Below are 25,246 nucleotides of genomic sequence, written 5' to 3' on the forward strand. Positions count from 1 at the left end.
AGTTTTGCTGCACACTGCATACACAGGCAGACCAGTGTCACCATTCAAGCCATATTTGTACAAATGATGGTGTCATGTGGGTCTTAGCAACTTCCAAAGTACTCACAGAATTTCTTTTTTCTATTTGCTAGCCATGCAAATTCAACCTGGAACTGAAGGAGAGGGAAGCATCCACATCACTGAAAGTCAAATAATTCACAACCTAAGCTCAGCTGACAGCAGGCTACTAAGGAAACCCAACAGAATTCTCAGCTTATAGAATTAGAACGAGCTACACCCCAAACTCCACCTATATATATGAAGGCATTGTACAATAAACTTCTGTAAGAATATATTGCTTTGTATTTCTTGTCACGCACAAGGAATTTAATCCATAATGAGCTACTCCTTTGAAAATCACTAGTCAATCTAAATGTTTCCTAAGGGAAATGTATGACTATGAAGATGAGGATGTGATGAGACAAAGTAAATGAGGAGGCCCTCTTGACATTCTTTTCAAGTAATAAAATACTATTGGTCTTTGGAAAATAAATGGCCAAAATATCTGTTTACTTACTTGGTTTACAAGATCAGGAATTCCTAATGCTCTGTCAATTTCTTCCAGACTTGTGACATCTGTATTACTCAATAGTGTGTGCAGCTGATCTAGAAGTGCCCTTTCATCATTCTGGCCTTCCATATTTGGTGCCGAACATAAGAGATCATCCAAAGAGCTTCTAACTAATTGTCTATAAATAAAAAAAAACCCACTAAAATCATAGAATCAATAAGGTGGAAAAGACCTCCAAGATCATGGAGACCAACCTTTGAGGGAATACCACCTTGTCAAGCACACTTAGAGCACTAAGTGCAACATCCAGCTGTTTCTTGAACACATTAGGATTGGTGTCTCCACCACCTCCCTGGGCAACCCATTCCAATGCCTGACCACTCTTTCAGTGAAGAAATTCATTACAACCATTACAAGGAAAACTATAGTTTTTATATAATATATTGACCTGGGTATGATTAAATATTATAGTCACCCAACTTAAATCCAAAATTTATGTCCTAAAATGTCCAGTCACCTTCCATGCATCCTTAAACACATATAAATTCTGTTTTCTCCTGGTTTTGCCATGTGCCACAGAGATATGATTTCAGAGTCTCCCATGTCTTTTTTCTGTGCCTCCCAGTTCAAGGATTGATAGATTTTGTTAACAATGACTTTTGTGGAGCTGGGTTAAAGAATATCCCGTGGCAGAAATGGAAATATTTCTGAAACATTCCAGAAATGGAATTCTGCGTCCAATCTGTTATCCCCACTGCATATGCTACACAATTTTATTTCCAGGTCTTAAATTCTTCTGACAGACAGTGAACAGTTGTATTTAAAATTGCCTTAAAACCTTCCCCAATTCTACCTGTTTTGTGAACCCCGTGACGCTTGCTCCATGGACATCATATTGTCAGGCCACAATCCAGGTTGGTTAGAAGGTCCAGGCTGTCCATAGGGATTACCTCCCATGTCAATGTTTAACTCATTTGGCCCTGCAAGGTAAAACATTTGTGTATTTTTTAAAAACTGAAGGTTTCATCTTGCTCTCCTAGTGTTCAGTTAGGATGATCACACAAATTGTCAAGCAGCTTCATGAGCTTTCCATTATTATGTTTTACAGTGCATACACACATGAACTCACAGTCAAGATCATTTCACATATATAACAGACCACAGATTTAAATACAGCAGACAGTGATCTGGACCTGCTACCTACTTTTTTCCCTCTACCTATCCAGGGACATACAGCACTACATAGGAGAGTTTGTCATCTCATTATTCCCCAGCATCTGTATGAATCACTTAGCATCAATGACTTCTAGGAAGCTAAGTTGGAAAATTCTGACTTAGTCAGGACTGCACAAAGTTCTTCTGTATTTAATCTTATATCCATTTGTTGCATTGAAATAGTAAGTCTGTTTGAGGGAACTGGTGACAGCTCTGGTAGCTTTCCATTTTAAGAAAGGAATGCTGTCTATTTAAACTGGTTTGGGGCATACTCGTATTGGCATAGTAGACTGAAGAACTTCAGCTCTAGACTAAACCTTTGTTAGACATATAAAATAGAAAAAACCCACAGGCTTTAAGACTGTTCATATTTTAGACATACAGCTTATTTTCTTTCATGCACATAAGAATACTTCGAAGAAAAATGGTATTTGCAAGGTGGCTTTATATAAAATCTGGCTCCATGTAAAAAAAAAATTGAAATACTTGAGAGAAAAACTTTAAAAGACATTGATTACCAAGAAGCTACCAGAAAAAAAAATCCATATCAAATAGGATGAATTAAATTAACCACAATGCTAGTATCTTTACATATGGAATCATAGATGCCATTTAGTTCCTGGAATTTAGCAGAGAAGTACTGCACTAAAGAAACACACAGAAATTATCCCCCCACCCAATCTGGGGACCCAGAACAAATTATCTGTGTATGAGACACACAGCACCAGAAGAAAACAAGAACATCACCAAAAAGTCATCAAATGTCACAGTCAGGGAACAATAACAGTCTCTACCCCAAAAAGCCTTTAAATAAAATTCTAGCATTTTACCAATAGTGCAAAGATTCTTATGATGAATGCTTACTAGGAAACCAGGGAAATAGTGCTATGTGGGACAATAAGAAGTTAAGAACTTACTCATGTGAATCATTTGCTGTTGCAGCATTGGCCTATTACCAGGTATGCCGTTAGAGCGAACAGGCAGCCCAGACACAGAGCCAGCCTCTGGGGGCCTCGGAAGGCTTGTACTAAATTCAGCTCCTGCTCTCAACATTGCAGCAGAACTTGCAGATTCCAATCCGTTCACTTTGGAGTTTGGCAAACCCCAGTCTCCTGGCTGATGCTGATTCATCGCCACATTTCTGTGGGGAGCACTTGCTATAATGAAGAGCAGAAGACAAATATTTATTATCTGCAGTACATTATGTATTTTGGTTTTTGAATTATTTTGCTATTTCATAAAAGTGCACCTGCTAATGTCAGAGCAATTGACTTGACATCCTACAAAAGCATCTACAGCTCACCATGCCAAGTTCTAAATAATTCAAAAACCATATACGTCTAAATATACGTAAAATTCACAATGGCTGGCTGCCACTGAACTGTTCTTGCTTCTATATATCAAAAGCACATGTTAAACTAAAAACTCAAAATAGTAAAAAATAATATAACTACTTATAGTAAAGCACTAGTAATGACACAGGTAGTAAACTGTTAGGTTCTTATAATTTTAGCTAAGATAATAATTCAGAAGTATTAATGATGGTAAAATTAAAATTCTTTAATGTTAAAGTTTCTTCTAACTGAAATTTGTATTTTAGTCTAGCAACTTTTTTTACATTAAAGCTATTTCCTTTACAATGACAGCTGTTTGTATACAACCAACAAACCCAGATTTGCTCCAAAATTTTCTTGGTTTTCAATCATTCTTGGACTTCCACCCATCAAGTTTTGCTTTTGTAACATGGAGAATGCATTGACATTCCTCACTGAAGCACCTGAGCCCATAGGGCTGTCTAAAGACATGGCTCTGTTAAAAGGTGGGCGAGTAGTCTGCACAGACTGGGGACTCTTCACACCTGTTAAAGAATTAAAAGATGCATGCAACTGTACATTTTAAATAAAATATGCTATTAAAGACTAAAATTAGTCTCATCTCTTTATAAACTCATACACTTGATCTTAAGCAAGCCAGGAACAGTTATGTTGGCTATGTTTTCACAACAAAAATTCCCATTTTGAATTAGGACCTTTTGCAAAAAAAGGCAAAGGCAGTTCCCTGTGGCCCTACACAAAAAAAAAAAGAACTCCCTTTTAATTTAAGTTCTGTAATGACATTGTTCTGTAATTGTCCTCTCTGGACAATTAACCTACTGTGCTGCACAGCCAATAGTGCCAGTGGCCTTACGTGTTCTTGTACCTGGTTTTATATTTTTCATTACCCATGCTTCACCTCCTTTGCTTTTCTCAGCGATCCATTGCCCTATATAACCAAGAGATGACCAGTGTCATGAAAGAAAGCAACGACTGCCATGATGCTGGTTTATCAGCTAGGTTATCCTCCCCTCCTACTGAGGAAGGGCATTCCTTTTGATGTCAAGGAGGAGTAGTGATTAGAATTTACTGGCCACAAGATATTTTCACACAGAATAAGAAAGAAATTAAAAGCTTGTCACCAATCCCATATTATATCCCTAGTCATCAGCGAGGGATAAAAATGCTCAATTTTAATTTACAGCTCACAAAACATCTTTCTTGATGACTTGTCTCTGAGAAATCTACATTAGACAAAGCCAGAATAAATCATAAAACAAGGAACTGAATGTTATGGCGAGTGCTGTCAAGACAGCTAATAGTGTACATAATAGCTTATGAAAGCATAATTAGCTATTTTGCATTACATTTGTCCTTGAAGATGTAGGAGATGAAGAAGGTATTCTCTAAGGGTATGAGGATGCATTATGTTTACATCAGGTAAGAAGAAAATCCTACTTTTAAAACCCAGGGGGTAGATTTAATTCCTTACCCAACAGGGCATTTCCTTGAAATAATGCTTGCTTTGTTCCAGGGTTATTTCCATTTGCAGAGATAGCATTACTGTAAAACTCAGAACTAGTAAGATCACCTAGAATTGCATCCAAATTATCCAAGTCTCCATTCATCTGAAAATGATGCAGTAAAATACCAAGGTTATTTACTCTCATGTGGCTATACTTCAATTTTTACTTACATCCTCACTAATCTTAAAGAATATGACTGGGAGACAAATGTTTTAATTCACTGACGCTATCTGGAGCTACCTTTTCACTTCCAAAGAAATTCAGATACCATTTAGATAACTTTTTTTTAGAGTATTTTCTTTAGGTAATTTTGAGAATTAGCAGAAAACACACATCATGAAAATGAAAAACACTTCTGAATATAAATATTTCAAACATCACAAGTTACAAAGATAAAAACACTAATGATAGTGAACAGTGAGAATGTGTACCATTCATTGATAAATAATGTATCTATCATACACAAAGAGCTAATCGTGAACACTACAAGACATGAAAATTATGCACAGGTTTTTCCAATCAGTTGGAGCCCTAACTTTCTTTACAAATTTGTATTTAAATCAGATAGAGCTTCAATAGAAAATAATTCATATATAGTGGATCGACATCTTCATGAAAGAAGCTTCTCTGAGTACCTTAATTACATCTCAGAAGCAAGTACTAAAACTACATGTTGTGTACTACTACAGAGATGATAGTGACTTTTCCATAAGTAGTACTCAATGTTATAAGGTGTTTTATTATAGCCAGCCAGTAGCTAATACAAAAAAAAAAAAAAAAGTGGTGGGGTTTTTTTGTTTGGTTGGTTTTGGGGTTTTTTTTGTTTGTTTTGGTTTGGTTTTTTGGTTTTTTGTTGGGTTTGGTTGGATTTTTTTTTTTTCCTATTTACCCAGTTATTACTGATTTGGGAAATTCAAGGTCTAAGAAGTCTATATCTTCAGTAAATTCTGCCATACTGACCAGTACTACGAAGTACTGACCAGTTTACTAGGAAGTTCCAAATCTTAGGACTTAAATACAAAACCATTATATACAGATTATAATTTTAAGAACATCTGTTCCTAACAAGTGTACTGCTGATTTCAGAATAGTTGCTCCGTGATGCTGGTTTTCTGCACCTTGACATTTCTTGGAATTCCATCTCTAGAATTTATTTATTTGTATTTATTTATACAAATTATATATACATTTATACATTTTATTATGTATTTATTTGAATGCTGGAGATATATATATATATTTGGAAGAACATATTCCCTCATTTAAAGAAAGAAAAAGAGTGCTAAAACCAATGAATGAACTAAACCAAATCATGGCTATTTCAAGTATTACACATTTTTGTGTATTGTTTATATTTTCAAAACAAAATCATGTTTTACCTTTTGCTCTTGCATTGCCAACTAAGTACAGAGGCAGTTACGGGCCCATTTCCTACTAAGCCATAAAATCAAACATGTGCTAAGATCTAATTTTAAGGAATAACGTGCAAATATTACCGTAATCATATCATACCATAACTTAAAAACATTAGCCCAGGACCTCAGGACATCAGATTTGTTTTATATATATATATATATATATATATATATATATATATCCTGTAGTTCTTTTTGTTAGTGCTTTTTCATTCACAATTAAATCCAAGTTTATTGTTTCACATCATTTGCACAGAACATTTTTAGAAATGTTTACACATGCACACTGTAGAGTGTTCTATATTTAGTCATTCACTTAATAATAAAATATTGGTTAGCTCACTGACATCATTTTGCATTATACCGTACCTCCTCTGCTGGCTCCATTTTTATTTTCATCTCTTTTTCTTGGCTTGAAGTGGGAATTGCAGAACTTGTGCATTGTCCCATCTTATTATCCACACCTTCTACTTTAGGCTTCAGCTCTTTGGAAAGCGGTTCCTTAATATCATCTTTATCTAGTAGATATCTTAGTAAAGCATTGTTTTCTTTCTTCTTTGGACTTAGTTGTTCCTGCTTGACAGTGTCTTCTCCACAGGAGGTTGTGTTACTAGCATCGTGATATGTGTCTTTACCAGTAGCTTCAGCTGTGATCTTGGCCACCTCTGCTGGAGAATTACCATTCTGCAACAATTTATGTAAAATCCTGTGCTTCTCTTGCAGGAGCGACCCATGCATGTTTGAGGAGGAAGATACCCCTGCAGATGTTGATGAGGAAACTCCTGAAGGACTGGTAACGCTGGTAGAAGATTCTTTACAATTTGAGTCTAAAGGTGAGTTTGATGCTGTAGAATGTCCTCTTTCATCTGAGGAGCACGTAAGTAGCTGAAGGAGTTTTTTATGCCCTTTGCTCTCAGATGGTCCTCTCTGACTTTCAGATGCCTCCAGATTTCCCTCTTTACTATCTTTTTCACTAAAGAGATCTCTGCTGTTTGACTGGCAGATGGAACTTTCCACTTGGTTTTGTTCACAATACAAACCAGAAGGGCTTTTGGAGTCCTGGGTACCTGTTTTAATTTGCTGAGTTACGCTAATGTTTGGGGAATTATCCAATTTTGGACCCGGTGAAGAAAGTGTTGATAAAAGGGAATTTCCAACACCCTCACTAATGGCTTGCAGAGCACTAAGAGAACTGCTAGAAAAAGTGCTGTTGCTAGTGTTGCTGGCAGATCCCATAGGCGAGTGCATACCTGTATCATGTGACAGAGATCAAATTTATTAGATTACAGTACTGCCTGTATACACTCTTCCTTTGGATTATGTATGATTGCCACATTGAGTTAATACATGAAGTCAGGTATACTACATTCAAGTAACACATATAGGGTCACATAGAACAGTTAAAATGGATGAAAGATGGAATTCAGATAAAAGTGAGAAAAAATAGCTTAAAAAAAAAAAGAGCTTTTAGCAAAAATAAAATACCTGTAACTGGAGAATACTGGTGTGAACTCATTTTTGGACTCCCTCGATTCCTAGGAGATACCATTAGATTCTGTTGGCTGGAAGTTAAGCCAGGACTGCCATGTGGTGGGCTACTTATATTTAACCCAAAACTGTTACTCTGATAAGCAGAGGACTGCATGCCAGTTCCAGAGTTCCCTGGCCCCATATTCCCAGGGCTTCCAAATCGAGCGCTGGTGAGCTGACCCACTGCACTGGGATCTCCCATCCCATAGTTTCTGTTCTGCATTGGCATGGCTTGACCAGGTGACATGTTCATAAGACCATTAACAGAATTTGTGTTTCCAGTCACAGTTGTCCTGATGTTTTGCCCAACAGAATTAGGATTTGGCCGATATCCATTTTGTTCTCTGTAAATTCAACATCAGCCCCAGAAACCCAAAGAAAACAAATTAAAACCTTATTTGGAATCATGTGGTACAAATACATTATTAATTAATTGCCCAAATATTTTTCCAAAAAAGAGCAGCAAGAATTCAAGCTTCCACAAAAGCAGAACTAAGCCATGACATTCATTTATTCACTACAGAAATGTTTGATCCTTTGAAGGCTTTGAGTTATAATCACATACAGTATCACTGCCTCAAAAAGCTTTTATCAACGATCAGATTATTAATCAGATTTATCCATTTAAAGATCCTCCTTCTTTCATTCCCTTCCTGAGTCAATGCCTGACACCATTCTGCTGGGCACATTAACAGTGTGTGACCCTGAACAAGCTCAGTTACTAATTTTTCAGCACCTGGAGGCACTCTAATGCCAGAAGGAGGCAGATTCCCTCCAAAGTGACATTTCAATTATTTTTGCAAAGAACAATAACAGATCATAAGAAATACTACCTAAGGTACATTTCAGCTATGGATTATGTATCTGAGAGGGTTTTGTTGTCTTTTTAATTGGTCTGCAAAAGCACATGACTGAGCATCTCTATTTCCAGTGTTTCATCAATGCTACCACAAAAGACTAATATAAACATAACAAAGGTTTTGAGCGGGTATTGAGTAAAAAATTCTCTTTTGACTGTGACTGTCTTTCTGCACATAGTTAAAATGGGACTCTGCGAGGTTTATACATTTATTTGTATGCTATGCAGCTCGGTTTCCCAAATTATTCCCCATCTGAGTTTTAATCAGGTAAAATATTTTAGAATGCTATTTTTCTCAGGTTGTCTTCAAGGTCAGATGTATTTTTTTTAAACTGTGACACTTATATTATAAACAGATACTACTAAGTTCACCTTTGAAGAAAGTGGGTAGAGACAAATCCATGGCGGTCATTAGTTACAGGATTTCGAAACATTTTACTCTTCGTTTGTGCTGTCACTATTGTACCATCTGCTAAAGAAAATCTATACAATGGGGTTTCAGCATGACCTTGTGTGTAAGCTGTAAAGGGAATACACAAATATAGTTAATATTTAAAATCCCAATAATTATTAGTATTAATTATATTTTTGACATAATACCCTTCATTTACTGAAGATTACCCCCCCAAAACACAAAAAACTTTAAAAATAAATAAATGAATATAGAAATTAATAAATAAATAAATAAATAAATAAGACCCACTCAAAACATACACAGAGAAAAAGGAAGTATTCCACTATTTCTCCTCTATCAATAGAGGGAAGATAAAAGCAAACAAGATTATTTTGGTGCTGTAATATTTTGTGCTCACCAGACACAACAGGCAAAGTTCTGCATTTATTAACAGATTTCCAAGGCTAGATTATAAAGCCCCTGGCTCCTGCTTGGGGAAGAATTTTTCAGTTTGCTTCAATCAAAAAATTGTGGAAACTATTGGTTTTCAATTGAGCTTCAAGTCTCGTGTTAATTTAGGATTCATTGATCAGTTATGTTGAAGAACTTTCAATGGAATAGAAAATCCGTTTGCTGACAGTATGAGTTTCTCTTTATGTAACATCTCCTGTGCTTGAATTACTTTGTAAATCCTTCAAAAAGACTAGAGTTTGGAATAATTAGGAAACATTATCTTTCTTACTGAAGACTGTGGCTGTACTTCACTTATCTATCAAGGTTATCAAATTAGCATTACAAAATATGTGGCACTGGAACGCTGGAAATATTTTGAGCCCTGTGTCTTGAGAATAAGAAAAAAGCATCAACACAACTGTTATCACTTTCAGAGTGTGGTTCTTTATCAAAGGAAAGAGTGAAATAAAATATCATCAAACTAACATACTAAAATAAATACCATTTGTTATTTAACCAGAAAATAACAAAGTAATGATAATTAAAAATGACATATCATTATAGAAATATCATTGTCTCTGTCATTGCTGCGGAAAAACAGCTTCCTTGAGGACCCCAGATCATGTATCTGGTATTTTCCACATTAATTTCCAAAACAATCACATTGAAAAAATCCAAACAACTTCCAGCAGAATTCCTCATTCTCAGGAGGTCATCCTCCTTCAGCTTGTAAATGAATCACAGTAATTAACAAAAACCATGGAAAAAAAGGAACACAGGCAGAATTTAGCTTTTATTTTCAGCAAAAATTACAGTCCCTAGGAGAAGCAATGTGACCCAAACATTGTAAACTGATTTTTACCTTCATGATAGTGGCGTTTATTTGACCATGACTGCCCGTCATTGTGGCATAAGAACCTCTGAATACAGCGACGAATTATATCTTCAAAGCCAGGTCTCATGGAAGATCGCAATGAGTTTGTATCAATGTTGACAAGTTTGCCTTAACAGGAAAGAAAATATACAAGTTGAACTCTTTATGACTGTGACAATTCTTTTTGTATAAATATGGTACATTTCCTAAGGCTCCAATATAACCCTTTTAATCACCAAATTCTGAACATGCAGAAGTTACATTTATGAACTATCTGCCATATAAGAATATGATGCTGCTTGTTAAAGCATCACTATTCAAAGGAATTTATGTAACTAAGAGGAAGTTAATCCCCCACAGGTCAATGTCAGAGCTTTAGAAAACAGTAACTTTCATCTCTGGTTACAGGCACCTAAGGGATGCACACAGAGTAAAATTTTAAAAAATAGCAACCAACTACATCAAACAAACATCATAAACACAAAGTCCCATTTAGATTATACAACTCTTTCAATTTAAACAGCATAAGCCACTTTAAACATTAGCTCATGTATTGTGTAAAAATATAAGCATTTTTAAAGGACTTCCAGTCTTTTAGGAAGTCCTAAATGACTTCCAGTTATGACCTAAAATACATCTTCCGCGTAAAGGAAAGCAGAACGACAACCACTTGAAATGCTAGCTAAAGCACAAGTAATGCTTTTTACCAACCTACCAAAAAGCAACATAGAGAAGAAAATGCCTCCCACAGGTTTTATTACACCTCACTACCAACAATGGTATATTGTAAAAAGCAGTTGGGAATTCTCAGTATGAATTCTGTTAGTCACTCCATATACACCATACACACTCCATTTATTTAAAACAAGAGCACATGGACAAAGAAGACTCCTTCATACCTTCCTCCTGGGTATACTTCCTACCTGAAAGATCATGTCTTGTAATAAAGCTCTCTGGATTTGCTGGAAATACCCTTTCTGAAGTTGTGATACGACGCGCCACACAAATCATGCAGGATTGCAAATCTGTATTTAAAAAAGAATGTTTCTTCTTTCATCATCTCATGTTTTACTGTGTTGAAGAATCTAATAAAATAGCTGAAGTATCTTTTGTTGTTACAATGGAAGTACAGAGAGTAAGGATTAAAGCTGCTGCATTCTTGAAAATGGTTTGCTAAACATCAAAGAGCTTTTCACAGAAATTTCTATGCATGACAATTCTGCAAAAATTCCTACCTTCCCCCTCTTCCATCATAGCTCTTGGCTGCGATAAAGCGAAGCACTGCATAGTATCATATCTTTGACGAATATCCTGGTAGCTACCTACATCTTCAAAGAGGTCATGAGAGCTTTTCACCATCATCCGGCAATTGAATGTATGGCTCTTCTGTCTAGGTGCTTCATTACTCCAAGAAACTCCATTAACTTAAAAGAACACAGTAAGAATTCATACAGATTTTCAGATACAATCAACTCATAACTGATTGTTCTTAATTTAGATACCCTGTTCCTAGATTACAGACAATAAAGGCTATTTTAAGATGCCTTCTCAATATACCATCAATATAGCTTGGTATAAAAATAGGAATATTGAGAACCAAGTAAAAAGCACTCTTTCTTTTGCATGACACTTTAAGTCACTTGATGGAGTGCTGGAAAGGCATTCACATATTTTAAAAACAAGCAGTTCCTTCAGTCAGCCTTGTGGTATTAGGGAAGGTATTCCTTTAGTGTCGCTCTTTTAAAGTTATAGGTAAACAAAATTCAAAGGCTAAAGTAAAGTGTGAATTTCTAGCACATTTATTTCTGATAGCATGCTACTGTAAAAACACAGTAGTATTTATCAAGATTAAGATATTCTTGTAGTAAAATATTCTTTATATAACTAATATGTTTTGAAAGGTTATTTTTGTCTTCTTTGATTGTTTTCAAATAGTCTAGTAAGTGTAGTAGATAAACTTTTACTACCTGAAGATTTAGGTAAGTTTTTAAGAAAGTCCTTCCGGTCCTCTTCATGCAAGATACCATACACACTTGTATTAACCAAATCTTCTTGTTTATACTGCAGATACTGTGTGACATTTTCTGATACAAATACTATGTTGCCATCTCGATTTACAACAAAGAGGAAGCCGTCCAATGCCTAAATATTAACATGACATCGTGTAAGACGGATCAATTAATGCTCAACATAATTTAATTTTAAAAGTGCATGTGATAAATGTGAATTTATAATATATTCACTTATTTTCAAGCATAGAGATGGAGTTTTAAATTCTTCTTTGAGGAAAAATGCGTATGGTAGGGAGTTATTTACATAATAATAATAATTAATGTGTCCATGTGATATTCCATTCAGCTTTCACATTCATAACCAGCCTTCTTGTTTCATTCTTGATTCATATGAACACTAGATCATGAATTTGTACCGTTAATTCAATAGTTAGCAAATTGAAACAAGAATTCAGTAGGAACAAGCAGCAAGTCATGAACATGAAGACATTTCCACTGTCAAGTGATGAGATAGGAGGAGCTAACCAAATACTGTATGTTCTTAACTGAAAGAGAAATCCAATATCTATGTTAAAAAACAAAGCTTCAAAAATGCTTTCATGAACTTGTAAATATCAGATTGGTTTTCTAAGCATAAAGAAAGGCTATCTGCTATGTACCTTTGTTTACTGTTAATCTTGGGTTATTTTACTTGATGGCAACATTTATTTAAAATGCTTCATAATTTAGTAACACAAATGCAGACATACACATAACAAACCCCTCCTTGCAAAAACTCCATTTAATGTCTATCCCCTAGAAGAAATAAAGTATTCCTTGTACAAATAAGCACTGCTTCAGTAGTAATTTGCTAATGACTGCTAGAGTAAATAAAGCATAGGAATATGAGAAAAAGTCAAAGGCTATTCCATGTCCTTCTACAGAGAATTTCAGCAAAATTAAGAAAACATGATCGATTTTATTCCTGAACCTTTCAAACATACTTCGGCATGGTGCTTGCATACTATTTTATTACCAGGATTGCATACTTTATTGTAATATGTTCCCCTGCCGTAAGTATTTGCTTCCATAGGGGTTTACTAGGGCCTAATTTGTACTTGCCTGTAATAAAAGAGGTCCCAATGAATCCTTGTCAATAACTCCTTGACCCGTGGATGATACATCAGCTTTCTGAACATCATCATCATTAGAAACTGCTTTTCCTGAAAGCCAAAAGATACATTTCCATAAAGCAACTTTTCATGTGATAGCCACATTTTAATATTACGAGCCAGATCCTAGGGAGAGTGTGAAATAAAGGCAAAAAGAAGCACAAATGAGAGAGGAGGGCTCATATACTGTTGGCCGCTAAGACCAGAAAATATGTCATGGCCACATAATGCCAAAGTCTTTGCTCACATAAATTGACTTGGCAGTTGAAGCTGACATGATGAACTTGCTTTGTGAACATTTCTTGTTGTTTTTCAGACACTGTCTGATGAATACCTGCTTAGTCTTTCAGTAGCCATTAAAAACACTCATATATCTCTTATGTTTTTACTTTGATCAGCTCATTATCATTGGTCACAGTCTTCAGATGCCATCACCACTGTTCTTCAAAAAGGCTTTGATTCGTGTTAACAGCTGTGTGCCTGTATGTGTATATACGCGTGTGTATGTGTGTGCATGCATACAATAAAGTCATATTTAAATAATCAAAATATCCTCAGTTAATTTATTTCAGGGGAAGGTGGAATGGGAATTCATGCCATGCAGCAGAATTACAGAAAAAACACTGTGTGCTTTATTTTGTGGTACTTGCTGGCTGGTTAAGCAGACCACAGGAGGAGTACAACATCTCAACTCTCTAATGAAATATTAGAATTCACACAATGACAGTACAAAAAAACCTTAAAAACAAAAGACAATTTTTGAAAATTGTTTTAGCATAAGATGGGGCAATTTACCGCAACAGGTGGGATACACACAGCAAATTCTGTTTTTCTAGTACTTTACTGCCCAAATGACACATAGAAGCTTAGGAGGTTAGTCATCGGGAGGTGGAGATGGGGGTGGAGTGGTGTTTAAAAAAATAAATTATATATACTCCTCACTCCATATTCCAAAACATGGGGTTTGCATACACCTGTCGGTTAAAAAAAAGTATTATATCACTTAGGTTTACCCTAGCTGACAAAATTTACCAAGATATGATGCATTGCTTCTTTCTCCTTAGCTGAGCTGGCTATATTCTGAGTCCATTCAATCACACTAAAAAAGCAATTTAAAAAAATCCATAAAAATCACTATCTCTGATTGGAGGCTTGCCCATAAGAAAAGGATAGGTTTCCTTGAAGCGAAAGGCAATGGCACGTATTCTTCATACCAGTGAGTATTTGGTACAGAGTACAAGCAGATGTTAGAGTACCATCTCCTCTTTTTTTAACTTGTCTGTGGTACAAAACTGGTAAGAAAGGCCGTACGCAGTTTTAAAATCCTGATTCCCAATAAAAAGTGATGATAAATACTTGTTTACTTTAAAATAGAAAATTACTTAAGGCGCATTTAAGGTTTGAATCAAGTCAAAGACCTGCTCAGTTACATGCTATTGTGAAAAACTACTCAATTTCCCAAGGAAGTACTGCTACAAAAAAAGAATCACAATGAAATTAAACTATTAATCTTGACTTAGCAGGGAACTGTACCTTGCTCTTTTATTTGTCGAATCTGTCTCACAGTTTCTTTTAAGATAGCACATTTGTCTGGTTTGACATTGAAATTGTCAATGTCACTCAGATTAGCAGATATCAGCTCAGCCAGTTCTTCAATGTATTTGCTTTCCTGCTCACGTCGACGCTTCTCACCACTGCAGACCAGACTAGGAATCAAGAACATTATTTTGTATAGTTATATACCATCCTATACAAAACCTGTGCTCACTCTGTGGACAATAATGCACTTCACTTAACACCCACCCATTAAACCTAGGCAGTAGTTATTCTTCCAGCAAACCTGAATCTGAAGGGCAAATGTGTATGTTTTGTTACACTGCTGTTTGCTTTGGGGTTTGTGTTTGTGTTTGGTTTGCATATTTTTTAAGAATTTTAAGTACAAATTGATATCAAGAGAACAGAAGAAAGCTATTAATAAAAAAATACTTCTGCTTTTACTCTTTTACTCTACTGTCAGATTTAATGAAAAGAGCAGCTGCTTTTGTTATAAAATTGTAGCACTCATACAGAAAGTATATTTTAATATTAGAAATTGCTTTACAGTTGCTTAAAATTTACTAGACAAATGAAACTGAATTTTAGCTTCCGATTAACTCCCTTCAGTTTGATTGTAGAGAGATGATTATAGAAGGCGATACCTTATAAATTTCTAGGTATCAGGACCTAAATGCCATCTCAACATGCAAGAAGAGCAGAATCCCAGACAACCTAATGTTGCTGGATAAAATGTCTCTCTCAAATTCTTTTTCCTACCCAGGTTAATGTGCTGAGTAAAGAGACTGTCTACAGCCTAAACCAACAGGGAGAAATCTCATGCACAATATGGCAAGAAAAGGAAAAGAAGGACTTGGGGCAGGGATAAGAATGGACAAGGGTTTCAAGGTAATTGAAAGAGAATAATCATTCTTTGAGAAGAAACCAAATGAAGGAGTTAGGAAAGTATGCATGGACCAACACTGGAGAAAACAAACACATGACAAAGCAGGAGCTTGAAAGATCAAGAAAGCTAATGAAGGGTGACAATCTGAAAAAGAACTCCTGCATGAGAGACACTGTAGAAAGGGAAAGAGAAAATGGAATGGAGGACACTCATAAAACGACACTGGGATACAGTGGAAGCATTTAAGGTTCTCATACATGATCTCTTATAATGATGAAGGCAATTGGCATGAGGCACTGGGGATGTATATATAAAAGGGACAAATATTAGTATGCACAATGCCTGACAACAAATTTAATACAAGGTAATACTCTATGGAGGAAAGAAAAGAAAAAAAGAAAAGAAAAGAAAAGAAAAGAAAAGAAAAGAAAAGAAAAGAAAAGAAAAGAAAAGAAAAGAAAAGAAAAGAAAAGAAAAGAAAGAAAGAAAGAAAGAAAGAAAGAGAAAGAAAGAAAGAAAGAAAGAAAGAAAGAAAGAAAGAAAGAAAGAAAGAAAGAAAGAAAGAAAGAAAGAAAGAAAGAAAGAAAGAAAGAAAGAGAAGAAAGGGTAAAAGAATCTTCACATGGTGGAGAGCAATGAAACTCATGGGGAACAGAAAACTGAGGCCCTCAGACAACAGTATCTGAGAGAGTTGGGTGAGGGGCAGGAAGATAGCATAGATTGCCAAAATTTAAGATGAACTTAAAAGAAACGGAAGTACAAACAAACCAGCAAAAAGCTCAGCCTCCTGCAGTATTCTTTGATAAATGTAACCACCTGAAATGAGGCCTGTCAAATCAATTACCAGATATAAGATGATGCCTTTAAAATTCCTGTGAAGCAAGAGGTTTTTCTTCTTTTGCCTTGCAATCGCAACTCCAAAAGCAATTCGTTATCTAATGGAAGGTATCCCTGCCCATGACAGAAGAACTGGAACTAGGTGATCTTTAAGGTCCATTCCAACTCAATGCATTCTATGATACATCCACGGTAATAAAATTTCCAAGGGAGTCTAATTATAAAGCACCATTCATCAACTACACCTAATAGTAAAATTACCTATCTTCACAACAGAAGCTGACCTAGAGACTTTTTCAACTAAACAAATTCCTTAGTTAGAACTTACTCTAAATTGCAATGCAAACTTGAAAAGTATGTTTAAAAACTCATTAAAAACCAGTTAAGTTCAATATAAACGTACCTTGAACCTTGTGTATCACAGGGCAATGGCTTGCGCTTCCTTGACTCATTAGTCAAACTATCTAAGGAGTTTTCTCCTAATCCACTCATCTTGACCTTGCATCAGCAGCTAAAAGCAATGACATAATAATTGTGAATAAAATGCTCAAAATACCAATTCAAAATGAAGAGAACTTATCCAGATAAGTAATTTATTTTTATCAGATTTACAAGTGAGTTTTCTTAATGCAAATCCATAAACATTGTGCTACTGAAAAATAATGTTTGTTTACATTTCTTTAAAATCTACCCTTTATTTAGCCAAAACCCAGGTTATTAAAGCTTTCTATCACTCTAAGCAAAAGTAAAGGTTAAAAATGCATTTAATTTTTTTCAGAGATATTTAATATTTGCACCATTAAACTGGGACCACTGTATAGCTCCAATTCGTCTAAAAAAAAGAAATTATCAGTATTTAAACATGTATTCAGATAACCTGAAAAGAAAGCAATAAATTAATGTCATACCAAAACACAGTTGCAGAAACAAGTAATTTTCATCCTTAGGCGTGTATCAGGGGGCTTACAGGAGTTTCATACTCATCTCTGCATAAAGCCAATAGATTACAATTACCATCTTGATAGGTTACTATAGTTTTCACATCTCTTCCTAAATCTTCTAAAATCCATACAGTGTTCTAAAACTTTGAGGCCAAGGCAAGCAAAGACTTCCACTATCTTTCATTTCTATTGCTTCTGGAGCAAAGACTGGGCCATAACCCAATAAAATACCAGGCGATTTTGTCAAAATCTAGTTACATTAAACAAACCTGCCAGATTAGATATATATGACACTCATCTCCCCTCACTCCCAAGAGAAAAAAGGAGCACAGACACAGATGAGAGAAGAAAGCCATGTGAGGTCCTGTTATGCTAGGATCAACAACACACTGAGGGAGGAAAAAAATTTAATGGATCGATGCTATGTATCTAGTTGGAGTATTTTAGAACACAACTAGAACTATAAAAAGATGTTCAAAATTGGTTTTGGTCTTCTAACCACAATGAAACAAAACAGATCTAGGCAGTTAGAAATTAAGTACTATTTTATCCTTTTTACAGAAATTTCCAAATTAAGTGTAAATTTCATTTACTGCATTCTAGTTCAGACTGCAGTTCTTTACCCTGTACAGCAGTGGCAATAAATGGTGCTAAATATTTAGTTAATAGAGTTAGACTTGTCAATTAGAGAGAACCTTTTTGCATAACATAACCCAAGCATTAAGAAATCTTTCACAGAAAAAGTTCTTTGTCTCCACAAGCAAAAACTACCGTTATGACAATTGTTAAAAGAAACTGGACTAGGATGACCAAATTCCTAGGAATCAGTGATAACATATCACAAGGACAAGGAACTGATAGAACTAAATGAAGTTTATGTTAAGGTATCAGAGGCTGGTGGCCAACTGGCTCAAGAAGCTCTGCAGAATAGAATATGAGCACCCTGTTGAACAAGAAGTTAGTTAAACACAAGTCAGCAGTGTATACTAGCAGCAAAGACAACCAACCCCTCAAAGGGTACCAAATCAACTAACTGCTTCCAGGACAAGATATCTAAGGAAAAAAAAAAAAAATAAGAAGCATGTGTATTACTTTTGAGAAGTGTGTGAGTGCACGGTAATACTTTTTGTATTACTTGACTGACTGAATTTTTGCTTATTGGCTTCTTGTCAGTGGTGGGGGATATCTGCTGTAGTTTTTCCTAAAGTCTAAACTGAAAGGACAAAGACACACAAGAACAGATTTGCATGAAGCAGCATGGAGGTTTTTAATTCTACACATCGAGAATTTAAAAGAACATTCTTCCTACAGCAGTACAAAATTTTGAAAGCTACACAGGACAAAGGACTGGATTGCTCTAGCGCATGTAAAAAGGCCCAGAAATAAAATGGCATCTTTTTAAAGTAAAAATTCTCTTTGCAGCTAATAAAATGTTACAATGCTTAACATAAAATTCTATCATAACCAATCTTCATGCCAATTGATATATATTACAAAAGGAAGGATAACATGTTTTTAAAATGACAACAGAATTAAACCCAATAATCAAACATAATCTTCCATTTGAAATAAACAATTACAAAAGATGCCTAACTCTGTACTATGGGCATGAACTGTACAGATAAGAACTTGGTCTTACACATAAATATTTGCTAGAGAAACAGGATGAATAAGACAAACCCAACAGAGAGATGGAAGAGCAAGTCTGAAGACCTTTCTCCATTCATATATTCCTCCAGGGCAAAAAAATCCCAAATACATCCGTGGTGGCCTACTTTACATAAAGTTCAAGAAAAATACACTGTTAGGCCACTAGATGCCAGTACAGAACTGGACTGCAGGGATCGTCTTTCCTTCAATTAGCGTCATTCAGCTGAATGAAAAACTACTCATTTGAACAAGTAAGCAGCTGAAAAAAAGAGATTATAAAAACAGTTTATGATCATGCAAAAAGCAGTTGATTATCTGAAGCTGATACTCAGCACTACATATGACTCAAGGTCTTATGTTCACAGACCTCACAGCTGAAGCTGCATCTTCAGGCATGCTGTAGGTGACACCTGCACACACTTCCAGGATTGCTGCTTCCCTCCCTCCCTAACTACATTTACAGGCTGAGTACAGTAAGAGCTGACGGTTTAAGAGCTAATGTGGAAAAAGAAAGGAAGAGCTTAAAACGTAAGTCTTAAGGGCTAACTCAGGAAGGATGTGGACAAAGCTAGTATGTCTGAATCCAAGAGTAAATTCTGTTTAAGAGAAGGAAGCATTTGAAACACATTAAGCAGCTGAAAATTTGAACTAGGATAGACATTTCACTGTAACATAATGTTGAAGGTTACATGGTTGTTTTAAATGATTTAAAATAGAAATGTCATTTCTGGTTTAGTATCTACTTGTAGTGAGAGATAACTCACAACATAATTAAATAGAAAACCAAAAATTACTACAATTTGTCTAAGAAACATGATAAATATAGGAACTTGGACAAGGAAGAAAAAAATCAGTAATTTGCATAGACTGTTTTCCTACTCTTACACCCAAGTAACTGGTGGTAGTTTGCTCAGGCCTGAAGCTGCAGAGTTGCTGCACATGCATTTTCCTTTCGCTAAGAATATCATTACAAGCTGAGCAGGCAGGTCATGCCTAGAACAACTCTGCAACTGTTTAGCTAAGGAAATTACAGAAGCTGCTTCCCAATACAGATGGATTTACAGTACAAATTCTTAACAGTAAAAGTAATTTCCCAGCTACAGGAAGTATTTGCAAAAGAAGCAATTTCTTTCATTATTAACTCCTCAGTGAGTTAATGAAAGAAATCACCAGTTTTGAAAGTACCAAAGTACCAGGTGTTCTATTTCTTCATTGAAGCTGAACCTGTAATTTCTAATGGGCTAAAGTTTTTCCAAAAGGAAGGCTATTTTGGGGGTTTTGGGAGTTTTCCTGAAGTTAATTATTTCAAAACACAGCTCTGAAACACAGGTTTCAAAAGTTGAAACCTTTATGCATTTTTACTACTAAAAGCAAAAAAAACCACCAACCAACCAACCAACCAACCAACCAAAAACACAGGCATCTTTGTAAACTTACTTTCTGAGATAAGAGGCGACAACACTATTTCTGGCTTATGAACCACTAATGCTGGCTAAAAAGACTTCTCTGCTAGTGATACCACACAATATTATCTACCTAAATGAAGTATTTTTTAAAGAAAAGAATTAGAGTGAAATTCTGTTACTTGCATGATTAATAAAATTAAAATAAATCTAAAAGCTAGCTTAATTTGACTGAATAGCTCAGTTACTACATAAAACTGGGCAAATGCAAGAAATTCTATTAAATTTTAGATCAGTATAAATTACCCAAAACAAAGTCTTCAAAGCAAGGCACTGTTTAATTCCATCAATTGTAGCAATAACGAACTACTCCATCATGATGCTCCTAATCCCACCAGTGGAGTGGAACCGAAGGCAGCAATATTTGGAGCAAAAGTTCCAAACTTTCATGATTATTTGCAACATCTTTGCGTGTATAATCTTAAATTTTCCTACATTCTTCTCAATTCAAGAAAACAGAAAATAACAAAGATATTCTTGCTCATCAGTAACTCTGGTGAAAAAAAAACACCAGTCCTTATTATTAAGGTGTTCATGCCTACACCCTATGCTATGTACCATACACTTTTCATATGTCTATTAACTTCTCAGTGAAAAGCATAAATGAGTTGTTAAAAAGGTACTGGGTTTTGCACATGGCAGATAAAATAGTTCCAGTAATTACTAATCCATCTATTGCAAAAGCGTATGGTACAGCCTTCCAAACAAAACCATAGATTTTAAAGAAAACATGAGTGTTTATGAGTAGCAGTGTCCAACCTGCCACGGCTTCAGTATTTTGACAGGGTAAAATCCATTGTCTTCTAAAATTCCACCCTGGAATAACAAGAAAACGATGCACATGCCAACAATACAGTATGTTTGCAATGGGGAAAGTTCCTTCGGCCATTTCCTACAGCGCATTCAAGCCAAAATGACACTGAAATTACTAAGCACAGTAAGCAGAAAGTTTTCAGTTTGATGCAACTATTTCTTCCCTCATCGTACTCAACTCACCCCCACAGAATTTAGAAAGCTACTAACTTAATATCCCTTAGATTGCTTTCTGCTACCTTGTCTTTCAATGCACTCATTTCCTTGTCCAGCTCAAGCATGATTCCCTTGTGCCACCACTCTCAGTAGCTGGTAGATGAAAGATCTATCCAGCAAACAGGACATGGCAAGTGAGAAGGTTTTGTCCTAGCAGGGGCCCAAAAATACCAACAATTACATGCTTCAGATTTAGTTTTTCTATCTGTTTCACTGAAACAGTTGACTACCCTCCAAAATGCACAACTATACAATACTAATTTAAAACATATCCTAAATATTTTCTTAAATAATGTTTTTTTTGCATGAAAACATTTTAAATATTTCATTGATCCTACGAAACCACCAAGTTTTTCCTATATTAAGTATGTATACTTCTGGTATTTTGCATCCTTGGAAGCTCTTCTGTCTGAGCTGATTTCTTGTTTGAGAAATTGACTAAGCAGAATTTAGCATTACTCAAAATAAGCCAGTTACAAAGAATTAAACCAAACAAGTTCATTTCGATGAATCATGAGCATGCCCTGGAATTTTATACAATGGTAAAATATTAAATAGAATCCTCCCTCCTAAAAAACAAGATATAAGTCACACATTTTTGCAAGATGCAGATTGCAATATTGAAATTTTGATAATAAATAAAACTAGAGGATATTCCATTCTGCAACTGTGTATACTTAGTTCAAATTTGTTATTTCAACATTTTATCTCCCTCAAATACACATTAAAAAGTATCAAAAGTATTGAAACTTCTGATTCAAAATATTCTTGATATTATGCAGAGATTCTTTTGCTCTAAGACTGACCACAGAAACAACTGATGTTTCCACTTACATAGACAGGAATCCACAAGAATATAAGCAGCAATTTCACTTTCTGGCAGTGGTGCAGTAAGGTTTTTGGTTTGGGTTGGGTTATTTTCTTCTTTCTTCCCTCCTTTTCTTTTTTTTAAGTACATGCTTCTTTTTTTTAAGTACATGCTTCTCATATACTAAACTGTAGTTTTAAAAATGTTCAGGTATATATAGTCCAAATATGAGATCAGTCACTTACTAGTCCTTAGCAAACATTCAAGCACTGCATATTTTTCAGAGGACGTTCAGAATCAGAATTCATTTTAAGTCACATCCTGGAAAACAAAAATAACATATGATATGTAACTTCATGTAACTGTCATCTCTGCTATACATTGAACAGTAGACCATTCAACTCTTGTCCCTACGCTAAACCCACATGCTCCTCTTCTAAATACAGAGGCATTAGCCAACAGCTTAACATCTTAAATTTTAAAAATATTTTATTTTAACACTGTGGTCTGTTCCACTTCACTGGAATTAGTTTATGTTATTAGGGTGCTTATATCAAAGCACAGCCATGCACTAAGCGCTTGGCATTTGGGGCTGCGCACTCAGCTTCCCCATCGGATCTCACATCAGTACAACTTTCAACATGTGAGCATACAACTTCCTGTCTAAAGCCTGCTCAACCAAAACCCAAGCGTGCTCAAACAAAAATATCATTCAGCATGTTTTGATCTCAGTGGGCTCAACATACTGACCTTTGACTAATTTACCCACTCTCAGGATGAGCTACAAAGATAACCAACTCACACCATGTAGAACCTTAGCATCCAACACATCCTGGCTACCAAATCAAAGTTTACATACGGTAGGTTTTTTGATCAAATTTGTAAAAGACATAAAGAAAGATCATTACATTACAGTCCAGATGAGATGGCTAAGTGACAAGTCTTATTGTTACCTGTGGCACAGACAACAACAATATGACAGACACCTAAAGACAGAACACACTACAATGTGTGCAGGTTAAAAATATACCTATATATAATGTGCCAGATATGGTGAACACAATAGTTACTTTTTAAAATAAGACATAAAAAGGGTAGCACTTGCTTAATCTTCCTTAAATGTTTCAGAGATAATTACTGTGCCTTTTTAAAAAAAGAACCCAAATACAATACACTTTAAATTAGAGTGCATAAGACCAACATACTTTTAAACCTCTGAGGAAGGAGCAAATGCAGCAGATAAAAATGCCACTGAACCTTTACTACAGCTTTGTGAATCTGAAAGTGCAATGAAACAAACACTCATTTACACTGAGTAAATAAAAAGGTTTTCATGTAACTAGTTTATACTAAAAAGTCTTTCATTACCTTTTAAGATGAAAAGCACCTATACCTATATTATGAAGCAAACAGGAAATTATATTTGTTGTACTGATACATCACTTATCCAGTGGAGTGCTTATCCAGCACTTCCCCCACCAGTACAGTAACTAATAAAATACTATTCCAAAACACATTTGATCACTCTCCACTCTTTTTCCCTCTCACATTCCAAAATGGGATTTACTAGGTAGTAAATGATTCAGAGACTTCACTGAATCAGGACTTTCAGTTAAAAAAAAGTGCCATCTCTAATGCTAGTGAAACGCACCTTGTTGCAACATGTTAAATATTCTTAATTTCATGCACATTCATTTTATATTATGCATTCTATCTTAGGGAGACTGATTTTTCAGACCTTGCCAGGTTTCATTTACCAATTCCCCTGCAGTGCTTATGTTTAGTAAACACCATGCACTCTTGGGCTACTTCTCAGACATGACAATTAACTTGAACCTTTTTCACTTTGCATGTATTAATACGGCAGGACACTTCTAGTTAAGAGACGGTCAGAGGTGGAAGATGCTTGGAGTTCATTTCCTGTTCCTCTGATAAATAATGCATGTGGATCTATTTTTGGAATGTCATTACTTGTTAATTTGTTTCCTACGCATCCCGGTTTGCGAGTTAGAGCAACAGAAAAAGGACCACGTTAACAGCAAACAAAACACATGACAGAAAAGCAGGTCCCTTGTAATATTGAAATTAAAATACATAAAATTAAAAGTATTTATTTAAAATTAGTTATTCCTAATACTCCTAGTTGTTTTAACAGTGCAGGTGAACACACCTGCCTTTAATCTCCAGGACAGCATAAATTCATCTTTAAAACTCAACTGCACATTTACATTTCTCACTAAAACCGCACACTCCTTTGGTGATATTTTTATGTCAACCATCTTCTGCCATATTTTGCCATAGATTTCCAGTATATACAAATACCAGCAGCTAAATCTTCCATTCATTCAAGTAGAATAATTTAAAAATAATTTGTGACCTAAATTTCATTTTGTATAGCCTATGCCAATTTGCCTGAGAAAGGAATCAAAGGAGGAATGGTCATTAGAGTTTCATGCGAGAAAAGAACCCAGAAAAGTGTACACATCTGTGACATCTCAATATGAACAGAGACAATAGAGGCCTTTTACAGCTATACTGGAGAGTGTGGGGGATGAAGGCTTGCAAGTCTTTTTTGTTTGTAACACGAAGATGTGAATAATTTTGTAAAATGCAGTCAGGAAACCTCATGTGGTATAACTAAATTAGTCTCTTTCTTGTTGGATCTCTCCGCTGATTTCAATTTTTAGATGAATCAGGCAGGAGTCATGAAACAAACTCAGACACAGAAACAGGAAAAGAAAACATGAATAGACTTTCCCTCATTACACAGACATACACTGCACGAG

General features: G+C 35.4%; 1 protein-coding gene across 1 annotated transcript in view; it reads right to left on the minus strand.

Annotated features, from left to right (window-relative positions):
* NCOA3 (nuclear receptor coactivator 3) overlaps positions 1 to 25,246 on the minus strand; it is a 34,076-nt gene that overhangs the window by 8,005 nt on the left and 825 nt on the right. Inside the window, exons 2-17 of the mRNA XM_071447064.1 lie at positions 22,487 to 22,781; positions 16,973 to 17,080; positions 14,826 to 14,998; positions 13,243 to 13,343; positions 12,097 to 12,271; positions 11,365 to 11,553; positions 11,053 to 11,154; positions 10,118 to 10,258; positions 8,781 to 8,928; positions 7,505 to 7,893; positions 6,389 to 7,269; positions 4,571 to 4,706; positions 3,435 to 3,623; positions 2,683 to 2,922; positions 1,404 to 1,530; positions 557 to 728 (exon numbers count right to left, since the gene is read on the minus strand). Coding sequence (XP_071303165.1) covers positions 557 to 728; positions 1,404 to 1,530; positions 2,683 to 2,922; positions 3,435 to 3,623; positions 4,571 to 4,706; positions 6,389 to 7,269; positions 7,505 to 7,893; positions 8,781 to 8,928; positions 10,118 to 10,258; positions 11,053 to 11,154; positions 11,365 to 11,553; positions 12,097 to 12,271; positions 13,243 to 13,343; positions 14,826 to 14,998; positions 16,973 to 17,061 — 3,252 coding nt within the window. The 5' untranslated portion in view covers positions 17,062 to 17,080; positions 22,487 to 22,781. The remainder of the gene's footprint in view (positions 1 to 556; positions 729 to 1,403; positions 1,531 to 2,682; positions 2,923 to 3,434; positions 3,624 to 4,570; positions 4,707 to 6,388; positions 7,270 to 7,504; positions 7,894 to 8,780; positions 8,929 to 10,117; positions 10,259 to 11,052; positions 11,155 to 11,364; positions 11,554 to 12,096; positions 12,272 to 13,242; positions 13,344 to 14,825; positions 14,999 to 16,972; positions 17,081 to 22,486; positions 22,782 to 25,246) is intronic.

Source organism: Agelaius tricolor, unplaced genomic scaffold, assembly GCF_023055355.1.
Source record: "Agelaius tricolor isolate 1412-34295 unplaced genomic scaffold, bAgeTri1.0.p SCAF_23, whole genome shotgun sequence".
In the NCBI taxonomy this organism is placed as follows: Eukaryota; Metazoa; Chordata; class Aves; order Passeriformes; family Icteridae; genus Agelaius; species Agelaius tricolor.